Source organism: Platalea leucorodia (genome assembly GCF_965183815.1).
Source record: "Platalea leucorodia genome assembly, chromosome: 1".
In the NCBI taxonomy this organism is placed as follows: Eukaryota; Metazoa; Chordata; class Aves; order Pelecaniformes; family Threskiornithidae; genus Platalea; species Platalea leucorodia.
In genome coordinates this window covers 136,297,938-136,311,712 of record NC_138823.1, presented here as the reverse complement: position 1 = coordinate 136,311,712, position 13,775 = coordinate 136,297,938, and the positions used below count along the sequence as shown (strand labels likewise).

Here is a 13,775-nt window from a genome sequence, read left to right as displayed (position 1 = left end):
GAGTGCAGTGCAAGATAAGGGTAACCATGGCTAAAGGCTCGAACCCTTGTCCACTAAATCCAGTGGAAGACTCCAGTCATTTCAGGGTAAGGTTTGGGACATTCCCCACTGGTGTCTTTTTGGTTTGCATTGCAGAATGAAATAAACCGAAAGCGATACAGATACTTCCCCGACAGTGAAAGGGACCGATTTCCTTTTTTCTTTCAGCTTTAAATAGACTGACAAATACAATAAATCCTTACACCGACAGGCATCCAGTTATTTTCCCGGTAGTAATGGGAACTCCAGTTTTAGTATTGCTCATACACCTCGCGAAATCAGAGAATTCCTTTTATCTCATAAAATGTAACGAAGATGCAACAATAGTTTTCGCTACCAGTGTTTTAACTAAATACGGCTTCTAACCTTGGAAGAGTTTTCAGCCTGTATACCAGCTACGTAAGATGAAATTCAGCTAAACCCATTCTGAATTACTGTGCATGTTCCTTAATGTAACGGACAATGAAGAAAACGATGGTATCCTTGAGGGTTATTTTTTAAAATAGTTGTTGCTTACCACTTTACCAAGCTCACAACATTTCAAGTGAAAGAGGTCACGGTTTTGGTTGTGAGCTTCATAAATATCTGGAAAAGCCTTTCACTTTCTCTTCCTCAATAACAAACAATTTGCTACGCCTGCTCTTGAGTTTTCAAACTGTTGAGCCCTCTCTTTTTCAAGTGTCTCCTGCCTGTCTCAGTATATTTTTGATGCCTCCCCAGTTTATGTGCGCCCTAACGGAAGTGCCATCAGTCGCGTTGCCTTCGCCGAGTGGCTTTTGTCAGAGCGGGACTTCGACAGGCTTTGCCGTTTTAAAAAGCGGAGATTATGTCAAGTTTTTTTGCACGCTCAGTGATGCCAAATCATCGCTCTGGAATGACTGCGGGTCTACATGTTTTTACGCTTGTCTCTAAGTAAGAATTGCAGTGATTTTAAAAGTCAGACAGCTCCTTCCTTCCCTCCGCCCCCGCCACCAGCAAACTGAACTGAAGCAGCTTTCTAAAACTCCCATTCACCCGTTTGCTTTACAGACTCCAGATTTTGCCCCTCCACGCTGAGGATTTGATGCAGGCGCACCCAGATCCTATGGGGCAGCAAGGCATCAGCTTCTCTCCCGAATCCCTACTTCCAAGGCAGAGTTTCCATGCGTTGTGCAATCGCCTCGGGACCGCAGTCAGCTCCGCAGCGAAGGGGCGGAGGGGAAGGAGCGCGCTATATTCTGAATTTTGAAGCAGAGGTGGCGTATCGGGCCGGGGGGGAGGGGGACGCGGGACCAGATGCTAAAATCCTCACCAAAACTACAAACGTTTCTCTCCTTGACTGTAGGAAACTCTCCCCCCCCCACCACCACCTTGATTTCATGCTCTATCACGTGCTGGATTTTTCCTTTTTATTCCCCCCCCCCCCCCCTCCCCGGAGCCCTAATAAAGCTTGTTTTAATGATGGACATCCCGAGAGCGCGTTGGAGGGAAGGAGCGACCCGGCAGCCCGGTGTCAGCGGGCGGCGGGAGCACCGCGGCGGCCGGGGCCGGGCCGGGGCCGGGCCGGGGCCAGCCGAGCCGAGCCGAGCCGAGCCGAGCCGAGCCGCGGCGGGGGACCCGGGGCCCGGCAGCGCTGCTCCCCCCGGCCCCCTCCGCCCGGGGTCCCGCCCCGCAGGGGAAAGCGTGAGCCGTTACCTGAGCTGTCGCTTTTCCTTTTGCCGGACCTCTTCTCTGTTTCCACCGGGGACAGAGCCTGCCTGCCATAGTCCCCTGGCGCACACGCTGCCCCCGTGGGGGTGTTAGTGCCCAGGCTGGAAGAGTTTGAACACAGGACGGGGGGGCTGCTGCCCAGCTCCGGGGGTCCTCCTGAGTCGGGCTGAAGGCAGAGGCTGTGCCTGGCCGCGGCGGGAGGAGACGACATCTGAGGAATGTGCCAGTTCGTCTGCAAAGCCTGGTGCTGCTGTTGCTGGTGGTGGTGGTGGTGGTGATGGTGATGGTGGTGGTGCCCCCTATGATGCTGGCTGGCAAACATGCCCTCCTCATTGGGGTATCCCGCTATTATGCAAGAGGAAGAAGAAGAAGACAGATCAGGGTAGGACATGTGGTCAGATCTTCCATGCAGGGCAAGAGAAGACTGGGAGAAAGGGTGCAAGCTCTGCGCAGTGGCATGGGGGCTGCGCAGGCAGCCAAAGAGTGTGTGATCCATGGCATGCAAGTCTCAGGTTCCAGGCAGGAGAGTTTAGGAAAGATCCAACTTCACCACCCTTTGTCAACTTTCACTGTAAACAGATCGGGGTTGGGATTTTTTTTTCCAAAACGGCAACGACAGACTTTGCAGCAGGCAGCTGAGCTCAGATAATCCAGGTCTTTAGCCCTAGTGGCCAGTCTCCGCTGCGTAAACACTCGGACCTAGATGAGCCTTTCTCAGAGCTGCTCAGATGTCAAGAAGTGGGAGAGGTCGAAGCCAATAGAAGGTGGTCCCAGAGAACTGCTCGAAGGGGGAAACAGCTCCGAGAGGTTATAAATACAGTAGTGTGTAATGTGAGCTGGGGGCTGGCTTAGCAACACAGCACTGACCACATGCAAACTCCCTCCAAAACGCCAGCGCCGTCCCCGCGCCGAGCCGCTCCGTCAGCGGGCGGCAGCGCTGCGCGCCCGCGCCCCGGGCGCCCGCGGCAGCGGCGGGGGGGCGGCTCCGCGGGGGGGGCGGCTCCGCGGGGACGCAGCCCGCCTCCCCCTGCCCCCGGGCGGGCCGCGGAGCCCGCCTCCCCGCCGCGGCGCCCGGCGGGGCTGCCCCGGGGCCGGCGAGGCCGCCCGCGCCCCCCCGGGGGATCGGCGGGGGGGGGGGGGGGGAGGGCGGGGGGCGGCCGTGCCCCTGCAGTCGAGCGGCCCCCACAGGGGCCATCACCGCGCCGTCGGGGCTGGCGGGGCGGCTCGGGGTGCCACCGCCCCCCGGGGAGCGGGCGGGCCAGGGCAATAAAGACGCGAAGCCAAATCGGCGGGGTTTACTCGGGGGTGGCGGGCGGGGGTGCGGGGGCTACCGCCGCCCCTCTCGCCCGGGGGCTGGCGGGCGCTGGGCAGCGCCTCACCTGCGCGCCCAGGTGGGAGGGCGCAGCGCGGCCCGGCCGCCGCCATCCCCCGCGCCGAGGAGCGCGGTGCGGCCGCGGGTGCGGGGCGTTCGCCCCCTCCGCCCGCACCCCCGGCCCGGCTCACCCCGGGGCGAGCCGCGGCGCTGCCCCGGCTTCCCGCAGGCACCTCACGCTGTGCCCCCGGCATCGGGGGTTGGTTCTGCAACGAAACCACCGGCGCCCGCCGGGCGATCAAATCTGATCGGAGAAAGACACGTCTCCCCTCTTGCCCCCTGCCCCTTCGAAAAGAGAACCCACATCATTTTTATTCCCTGTATCTTCAATTTCTTCGTTGGGGTCTTCAGTGGCGCAAGAGGGACAACCTAGAGAGTCTGGCCTTGGCTATTTTTTTTTTTTTTTAACATGCGTGTAGTGGAATTAACAGTAGCCACGAAGGCGGCTGTTAACTGGTTTAAATTAGGATAACGCATTTATTGATCACTGACCAAAGCGGTGCCCACTGCGCAAACGTTTTGTTTCTTAGCCCTACCTCCTCGCTCTACCTTCCTCCTCCTCCTCCCCCCAAATCAAAATTAAAAAAAAAAAAAAAAAAAAAAAAGAAAAAAAAAGGAAAACCATTGCGCTCCTGCAATTTAAGTCTAAATTCTTGGGTCCATGTGCGAAAGATAAAATGAATTTCAATTGCTATTGGAAAAAATCAGGAATTGTATGAGATTTGCAAGAGCTAGTTTCTTAAACGGAAATTGAGTCCTATTTTGTGGGAAATTAGTTTTGCAGACTTTCTAAAAAAAAAAAATCTAAAACTTTTGTTCAGCAGCTGCTCCACTTTTCCCTGCAGTTTCAGGCTGAGCTGGAACCTGCAGCAGTCTTTCGACGGTAAGATTTTCCCCCCTTTTCTGACATCTAATGCTTTTTAAAAATTGTCTTTAGATTTAACTGTAACAATGCGGTCTTTAAAAAGAGAGTGGCGTCCAAAGCAGAAGTTGCTGCCTCCGTGCACTGTTCAAAACTTGATATTTCTTCAGAATAAAGGAAATATACAGTTACAACACTGATGAAATATTTTGTGCTTTTCATTGTGTTTATCGTTTCAATATGTGCTCTAATATTAAAAGAGAGGAGTACAAAGAAAACTCAGTGGCTGAACCCCTCTTGGGTTTGCTCACTCGCCGGGCTGCGAGCGCGGGGCTGCCGGGTGCCCCTGAGGAGCGGGCAGTGCCAGACAACTCCACCGGCGCGGAGCGTCGCGCCCGCAGCGGGCTCCGCCGGCCCTGGCCCGTCTGCCCGCCGCGGCGGCCCGAGGGCTGCGGGGGCGGGCGGCGGGGCCGGGCGCGGGCGGCCCCAGGTGGGAGCGCGGGGAGCGGCGGGGCGGCCCCCCGGCGGCCGCTCCGCTCCCCTCCGCACCGCTCCGCTCCCCTCCGCGGCTTCTCCAACCTGCTGCTGTCAGTCCGCCCGCCCCGGCCGCGGGGGCGAGACGCCGTCGGGGGGGTCGGGAGCGGGGCCGGGGGGGGGCAGGAATGCCAGGACCCCTCCTGCAAGGGCCGCCGCCGCCGGAGCCCTGACACCGCCACAGCTGCGAGGGGGCCGGGGAAGTCCCAAACCCGCGCCGGTGTAAAAATGCCTTTTTTTAATTCTAGGGGATGGCCGCAGAGGATTTCTCGCACAGGATAAAAAAAGTGAAATAAGTGAAGCACAATGAAGAAAGTGAGAGGGTGCGAGGGGGAGGGAGAAAGATTAGGTTTCCAAGAGAAATAAGAGACGGAGCCAAATAGCACTTTTTAGGGAGAGGTAGGAGAGGCTCCAAAAGGTGAAGAAGAAAAAAAAGAAGACCGCAATAGCAAAGTTATAATGGCACGGCAAAGTGTTTGCTATTAGCTTCATAACCAAATCTGAATATTCGGGACTCTGCTTCCTTGGGCTCTAGAGTCCCCTAATAAGTACACAAGTCAAGTGTTCTTATTACTTCTTTAATAAGAAGTTTTAAGCATGCAAGAACTGGAAATACAAATCTCTATAGAGCTTTATGCTTTCATTTTAAACTATATAAGGAGCATGCAAATATAGGCAACTAACGTTGAGGCAAATAAACAACTTCAAACGCTTACTGAAATGATTCAAAAAGTTTCTGTGTGGCGTTATCAAATAACTAGGGCTATGCAATACCATCCTTTGTAAAAATTTATGACTTTTCAGTCAAAGAAAGCTTCAGTGCAAAGCTTCTCAGCAAAATAATTGCTGAAGAAAGTGTAAGCAGTTATTACCTCTCAATATTAATGATTGAATTCCTGTTCGTATTGTATCTATCTTTTCAGAATGTGCGTTTGACCTACATGTGGGACAAAAGCATAACTTAAATCAATGCCAGCAAGTTTGCCCAAAGCTTATAACATCAAGTGAAAAAATAGAATGTTTTAAATATATGAAAACAGTAAACTGTTTAACTCATAAAAACATCTGGAGCCAACACGGTTTGGAACATCATTTATATTTTCATGTATGGGCTAATATTTGCATTCGCTTTGTGTTTTTTGGTTGTGGTGGTGGTTTTTTTTAAAAACTTATGATTTATGGGGAAAGAGATCATATAAAATTGACCTGAATGAACCAGTGTACAATTCCTCCTCTTCAGGACTATTGTAGTCTTGCTCAGTTTTTACGTTGGAGGCTGAGAGCACCATCTTCCTGAATATTTATCAGAATGTAAGTAGGATTCTTGAACAGTTCTTTCTAGTGTGCGGTTTGCATATTTGCAATATGCATATTACAGTAAGATCGGACAGATAGTCTTATTGGGGACCACCGTTTGAGTGGTATAAATTGTCATAACTTCATTGAAGTCAGCAAAAAGGTGGCAATTTACGCCATTTAAGAATATTCTCCTTACTGTCAAAGAGAAAGCTTACAACTATGAATTCAGTTTATTTTAGCCAAAGATTTTATTGTACTCAAGAGCCTACCAAAGCAAGAGGACGAGGTTTTATTGTACTGTAATTATGATCAGTTCGTATTTTTCCATGGCAATTTGGTGAAGGCAGGCATCATTATTTAACCTTAGAGTCATTCCAGATTCATAACAGATGTATGTTTATTTTCAGTCTTTTCTTTTTTTCCCTACATTTTGCCTGTTTAACTCCCATAGAAGCAATATAATTCGTTTCTCTTGATACCTGTGCTGCAATGGAAACCTACAGATATAAGCAATAATAAAGCCTGGGGATTATGCATCATTTCAGAGATGCTTGAATGTCTGAACTGAAAATCCTTGCACAGAAAATGAATAATTTGTTGACTGACTTATCAAAAATACTGAATCCCTGACTAGTTAAGAATGACGATAATCACATTTACCATTCATAAACCTCTGGTATACCAGTATCTTCACTATACTTCGCCATAAAAACATTTTTTGTGAGAAATTACGCTACCACAACACGTACCACATAACTTTAAGATTGCATTTCTGTGGTGTACTTCCATTTCACTCTTTTTAACGTTTACATGTGCCACGGTTTAACACACACATCAGACACAATTTTTGCTTTAAAGACTACAACATATCTATAAAAACTTTAAGCCTGAATCCATATTTTCAGCTACTTCTCCCATATACATATGGATTCTGTTCTAATTTTCATGATATCCAAGCATTACAAATTTTAAAGCTATGCCAGCAATTTAGTGTATTACATAAAAGTTGTGCTGAACTATGAGGCCCTCACTGAAAATGATTTACAAGTTTGCATTACATCATTAAAAGTTATTTGACTTGCCAGCCCACTCTAACCAGTAAAATATCTTACGCTTCCTATTTAATTTAAATAAACTGATGAAATATTAAAATGGTTAATGTACTTGAGGCTTCACACCTGAACTATGATGTTTCAGGAGTGCTTTTAGAGTTTAAGCTATGGGAAACTTGCATTCCACATTAGATACTCAAAAGCCCCAGAACAAGTTCTCTTCAAAACTTGGGTGCGTGTTTGTTTTAAATAGATAATTTATTTGCAAACTGAACCATCTTGCACAATGCTATTTGTTTCCCAATCTGCATGTTATATTGCAATTTAACAATTGTTTCATTCTTTCTAGTATTATCTCCGCTTAAGAACATTGAACTAAAAAACAGTTTTGACAAGCCTTGTAGGGTACTTTAATAGTACATATCTTTTATTTGTATTTAGAAATGTATTCAAAGTGCATGTACAGGCAAGTCAATGATGCCTGAAAAATATGTTTTCCATTTTGTTTTCTCCAGATCTTGACAGTTAGACACTACACTCAGTCCATTCTCCTATTAAAATTACTAATCACAGAGGAAAAAAAGGGTTGTATTTTTACATATTATTCATTTTATTATCTGATACAATTTGCATTGTGGATTTTGATCTGTATATGTATTTGAAAGACATTTTACCAGAGCCCCCGTTGAAAATACAGACACAGTTGTGCACGGAAAAAAGGCGAAGTGTATTTTCAGCACTCTGTATTTATCACAGTGCTTACTTCTTACTGTGCTGCGCAGTTAATATTTTGCTGATTATACTTCAAGTTTTAATCACCCAGAATAAAAAATACAGGTGATGCAAATCTTTGTGTATCAAATGTTTTATGCTATGACTTATACCCGTTTACTGGGTAAATACGCAGTATGCTTACGTTACAAAGACCGAAGTAGGGAAAAAAACCCGCCATTACCTGAAATATTTATTGTCCCCTGGCTGACACTTCCAGGCCCTTGCCCGACCAGCAGCAGGGGGCATATTTCATAATTCTGCCTCCATCAGGGGATGTTAGGAGAGTGATAAGTTACTAATCTTCATCACCTCTTTTACACATTAATGAGTAAAATACTACTCACAGAGTGTATTCTTAGTCATTTCTAATTTTCTCTGCTCTGGAGTGAGAAAAAGACACATATGCATACATCTATGCATCAGGAATAAATAACTACAAAATATCTAGGTTTTAATAGCTGCTGGGATTATGTCACTTACTTTGCAGGTGTGTTTGCTTACGATTTATAGTGTGATGAGCTCTAGACTTGGAGCAGAAACCCCTAACTAGCTAGTATTCGGAACGGAAAGATATTCACTGCCCTGAAGAGCTCAGGCTCTATTCATTTCACCAGTTTCATGTGGGAGTACTCCTGTGTTTTGAGAGTCCTGTTTGCATTCATGGCAATTTGCTTGGCTAGAAGCATTTGCAAGATTGGAACCTTAATTAATAATAGCTGTAGGAAACAAAGAGCTAAAAACTGCACGTACTTTTTTTATGCATAGCTGCATCATGCTCTTCAAAGCCTAATAGCAGATAACGCTTACAACAGATACCGGATAGGAGAAATTAAATACAAAGTAACAATTGTTTGAAATGATCATTTTAGATTAAACCATTATTTTTAGATGGCTTGTGAAAAAATGAGAAACGAAAAAAGAAAGCAAGCAAGATTTCCCTAAAAAATACATGCCAAGAAGAGCTTAATTTGCAGAGACATCACCAAAAGACAAAATCTCATCTGTCTCAAAAATTCTGACTCAGGAAACTATTTTAAGTTTGCTGGTATCAATGACACTACTGACGTTAAAAAAAAAAAAAAGGCAAGTTCTTAACTATCTTGAAGAAAGGTCCAAGTGGCATACCTTAAGGAGACAGACACCTTCCAGAAACACATTTGCATAAACTCATTTTTTCTGTTTTATTTCCCCAAAACAGAATGTAGCTTTATTGCTTAGCTGTGGATATATTATACTACTTCTTGAAATGAACCTTTCCAAGATATTTGTATTTGTTATGCTTTATTAGGCATCACACTTGCATGTCCTTTGATACAATGCAGATAGGGCTCAGGGTGGGTTCAATAAACTACTCCAGTAAGGGACTATCTTTGAGGCGCTTTCACATCATCTAAGTATACGTATTGGACTTTGGCGCACTGAATCACTCTCAGGAGCCACCTTCCTCTCTTCACCGATGCCTATCTCATATATTTCACTTAAATTAGATACCCACAATAAAAGTGTGAAGCCCATTTATTTCTACCCCTTCTTTTCCAAACGGAAAGTGCCTAACTCTGTGGGCTCGGTGAAGCTCAGCTGTACAGCAAAGAAGAGGTATGTTATTTGGCATACTTTTCAGCTGAATGAGACACAAATGCAAAATACAGTATGTGGGGACACTGTCTGGATTTGTGCAATTCCCTTATAGGCATTTTGTCCATGAACTTTACGCATTTGTGCATTTGAGCTGTAGAAGGTATCACTTAGGGATTTAGATTTTTTTTAATAATCCAAGTATATTTCAATACAAGACGGTAAACTAAAAGTATTTTCCATTTAACTGTTTCAAAACGCCATGTGCAAGAGAACACAACAAAATGGAATTAACTCGTAACATATGCAACTCTTATTTGTGCAAGAGCAGTATATGCCCCTAAATCCAGACTGCAGCATCTGGAGGCATAGCATGTCTCTAATGGAAGAGAAAGGCACGAGACATGTCAGCTTCTTGGTTATGTTACACTGAAAGCCGTGCCTTTTCCTTCATGATACCCAATGCAACTCCGATTAAAACTAATAAAGCAGACACTGTCCAGGTAAACTACCTTGGAAGTATTTTGGATTTTTCATCTCATTAGTTGTAGGCAGTAGGATTAAGCTGAGATAGATATTTACAATATTAAAAAAATCTTATCTAAAGCTCTTTCATTTGAAACAATCAGGTTTGAATGAAAACTAATATCCCATGGTATGAATCATGCGTTCATAGTGCATCCAAACATACAAATTCCCATTTGTAGAACCAAGTTGTGCTGTCACCAAGACATTTGTAGTGCCTCTTTCTTATTACTACTTTTTACTTCTAGCAGTATCACGGAATAATGTATTCTTCATATACTTTTACTACTGCAGGGACTCTGAAAACATTTTAGAGAAACAATTCATCCTTTAAATGTTTTACAACATGAACTGTCTTCAGACTTGACCTTGAGAAGTGCTGTCTTTTCTTTTCCCCATCGACCTCGCAAGATCAGCTTCATTGTTAGACTGTAATAGCAATTTAAAAAAAGTGCAGCTAAACCTAAATACTGTTCCTTGTGGTTAAAAAAAACCCACCACTGAAAATTGCATTTTGAAACAAACACGTATGAAAGAGATCTGGTGGATAAAATATTTTACTAATACATTTTCAAATTTTTATTGCACTAAAATCATTAAATGATCTGCTATAGAAGTTGAGCTGTCTAAATTTTCTTTCATTTATTTTTATCAGTCTCCTCTGTTATATTCATAGTAAGCAAGAGAGAAAGTATGTCTGTCTATTGTAGTTATTCTTATTTGCAGAAAATGCAAGTAGAAACTGAGAAACTGCATTGCTACAAAGATTTGTTTACGAAACTTTGAAAATCCTATCATGAACAGCATACTGGATGTATAAATACACACATGCATACACTAAAAGAGGGTGTTCAACCATGCAAAAATACGAGCATACCTCCAGGCTCAAACCCTTAATGTACAATTAAAACAAATTAGGTTAGTGCCTGTTTTCTTTTAATAATAGGAAGAGTTCTTAGATGCATTATACAAAAATAGAAAGCTTCGCATTCAAGCAAATGAAGGAGCAGAAAAAGCTCTTTGCACAGATTACCAGACGAAGTTCTGACTTCGCTTCCTAGCTGAGGAAAATGTTTGGGAATGTATCTAATCTAACACACCCTATAAAACTGTACAGTAGTCCCTCGTACAACAGTGAGCTCTATGGGAGAAAAGGTCACATCCCAGAGCAAAATTCCAAGATTTCAGCCTGCAGTCCAAAGCTGCCTGTTTAATTTCTAAATTGTGAAGCTGTGTACCCATTTGGGAAAGGAGGTAGGTAGTCTTCCCTTATACACGTACAGTAATTTCATTATGTATGACCCCCTGCAGCTGCGGTAGCGAATCTTTTTTTAAAACATACCTTGACTTGATGATGAGAATATTTTGCTCTAAAAATAAGTCATGTATTTAATTTCTAATATGGCAGGCATGGCGCGTATCCAGGGGTGCATGCAGTAAGTTTTCCCTGCACAATTTGTAGTCAATCAGACTTTCCCAAATGAAGTCCCATAAATATGAACATACGTTGCTTGTTTGTTTTCTTCTTTTTTTTTTTTTTTTAGTTTCCTTTATTGGTATCATAATAGTATGACCCAAATATAAGGAAATAACCATATCATATTAAACACAGGAATATGCTTTCACAGTCGTTTATTGTGCATAGCTAGTAAACATTTCCTGGCAAACAATTTAGAGAGTCCATAAATTCCATCCTAACACTACTTCCGTAGCTAGATGCAATGTACCATACACGAGGGTATTAGCTCAGTCTCTCTCATCCGGAATGGGTGGATTGGAATTGAAAAATCCCCACCCCCCCATTATAGCACCATATGTCTCGAAAGTCTATCCTCTCTGAGGGCAAACGGCTCCTCTCAGATCCGCCTGATGGATCACGACTAAAATGCTGCTGTCCCTCGCTATTTAATCTGACAGCATTTCTGAAGTAGCTATCAGGAGAGCACAACGAGCCAAGTATCCCTTTGGCGTTAGTGGCAGTTCCCCACACAGAGAATATCAGGGATATGGAATAGCAGAGGGAAAATCTACCACACCATGCCAATTTGTATGGAAAATTTGATCCTCAAGCTAAGGGTAGGGAAAAGAAGAAAACCTCTCACTCCAGAAAATTAAGCACTGCTCATGATTCCCCGGTTCCTTATGTAACCAGTTAACCAGTGTTAGTAGACCAGATTTGCAGCATCTTCAGAGGTACTGAGTCTATAAGAATTTCAAACAATTTTCGCTAGATATCTTATTCAGGTGTTTATAGATTGAACGATTATTAGGGGAACAATTTACCCCTAAAGATTTTTGGTGGATTGGATTTCTGCTTAATCTTTTTCAATTCTCTTTCTGTGTGTGTGTCAATTTATAATGGAAAAAAAAAAATCCTTTAAATGACCCTCAAACCATTTGGCATTTGAAAGAATTTGTGTGAGATGATCATGCGAAGGTAAAGTTCATATCGCTAGTAGAAGGGACTAAGCTGACATATTTCCACCAATTTGTGTCCTTATTACAGGTATACATTAATATCACCCCTGTTACAGCTACTATTTCCAGATTATTTTGGATTGAAAACAAAGAGTTAGCAAAAATCTGGACTCCGTCCAAGGTTCCAAAGACCAGCTTGAAAGCTCAAAGGGGTTCAGTCACCATGTCAATGTTCCACTTTGCAATCTTTAATTTTACAGGATATAATATTAAAACCTCTCCCCTGTACCCCTTGAATCAGAATTTGAGGAAGAGCTGTTTGATAACAAAGATGATGAAGGGCAGAAAGATTTTATTTCACTGGTTGTGGAAGTCTTTTTGGTTTTTAATTCCTTGCTTTTAAAATTTTCTTTCATTTATTTATATCGAATGGAAACACTGTTAAACAAATAGTCCTCTTCTTAGTTACTGGTTTCATTATATATATTTGATAATCCATGTATATTATCATAATCTTTCATTAAATGTGCTCTCCTTTGGAAGATTATTACGTGAACAACAAAGGCTTTGGAGTAGTAAGTATGATGGATTATTGCACCTTTTGAAACAAATTAAAAAGACCAGGACATCAGGGCTCTAGAGTTTTAGATTTTTTTCTGTGTTCTCCTTTGCCCGCTACTCATCAGCAGACCTTGCAGAAGCATCCCTCATTTTCTGGCTACTCATCTTTACAAGCTCCCTGTACTTCCTCCTGGTACCTCTAAGGCACCAAGTTCAGCCACGAGTCCTTCAGCGGTACTCTGAAGAGGAGTAGTTTGTGGTCTGCAATTTGCTCGACTTATTGTCTGATGATAAAGCTCCTAATTCCTTTCCTGGACCAGGACCTCTGCCAGCTTCCTTTCATTGTGCACATGGGCAAACAGAGCAAGAAGAAAGATAATGCTCCGCTTGTTCAGCACAACTCCAGCAATCATTTTCTCTTTTATGTTTCCAGTGAATCTGATTGCTGGCAAAAGCTGCCAGAACAAGACAAATCTGATCAGAAAGAGCATGAGCAGAGAAAGTCCAGTTTCCCAGATACAGAGCCTCAAGAACTATTCTGGACTGGTGATAGGGTGTATTAGTCACTAGGCCCGGTCAACCTTGGCCTCTCCCAAATCAAACAAGTGTTCCTGCTCGTATGAATGTCCCCTAATAACCATTTTGCTGTGAATACTTGCCTGATTGGCACAATATGTTATTTTCTCGTATTTAGCATTACGCTCATGCATGGTTATATGGATTTTTTCCTGACTCTCTTCATGGTACAGAATACCAATAACAAATTCAATTCATGTGTTTTATGTACATTAAATAGTAGGAAATACATCTGTGTAGAAAATGTAGCTAGTTCCTGTGCTTGCAGAGTCTCTCTGGATTTATTGTATTGAAGCCAAATCTATTGTTAATCCATTTAATACTGATCGTATTCTCCAAACGTGTTTGGTGTTTCCTTTCCGAACTGTCATATATGTAAGGCAGTATTATACGTCCATAAGGTCCTGGCATAAAATCGCTAAAAACAGGTAATACATTGTATTCTTGCTGATAAAATACTTATTACCACACTAATTAATTTTAGATGGTGACCGGTTGA

The 13,775-nt window shown here is 43.7% G+C and overlaps 1 protein-coding gene across 1 annotated transcript in view; it reads right to left on the bottom strand.

Moving 5' to 3' along the window:
* Nucleotides 1-2,481, bottom strand: part of MEOX2 (mesenchyme homeobox 2) — a 54,450-nt gene extending 51,969 nt beyond the window's left edge. The window contains exon 1 of the mRNA XM_082304114.1: nucleotides 1,714-2,481. Coding sequence (XP_082160240.1) covers nucleotides 1,714-2,224 — 511 coding nt within the window. The 5' untranslated portion in view covers nucleotides 2,225-2,481. The remainder of the gene's footprint in view (nucleotides 1-1,713) is intronic.
* Between the last annotated feature and the right edge of the window lie 11,294 nt (nucleotides 2,482-13,775).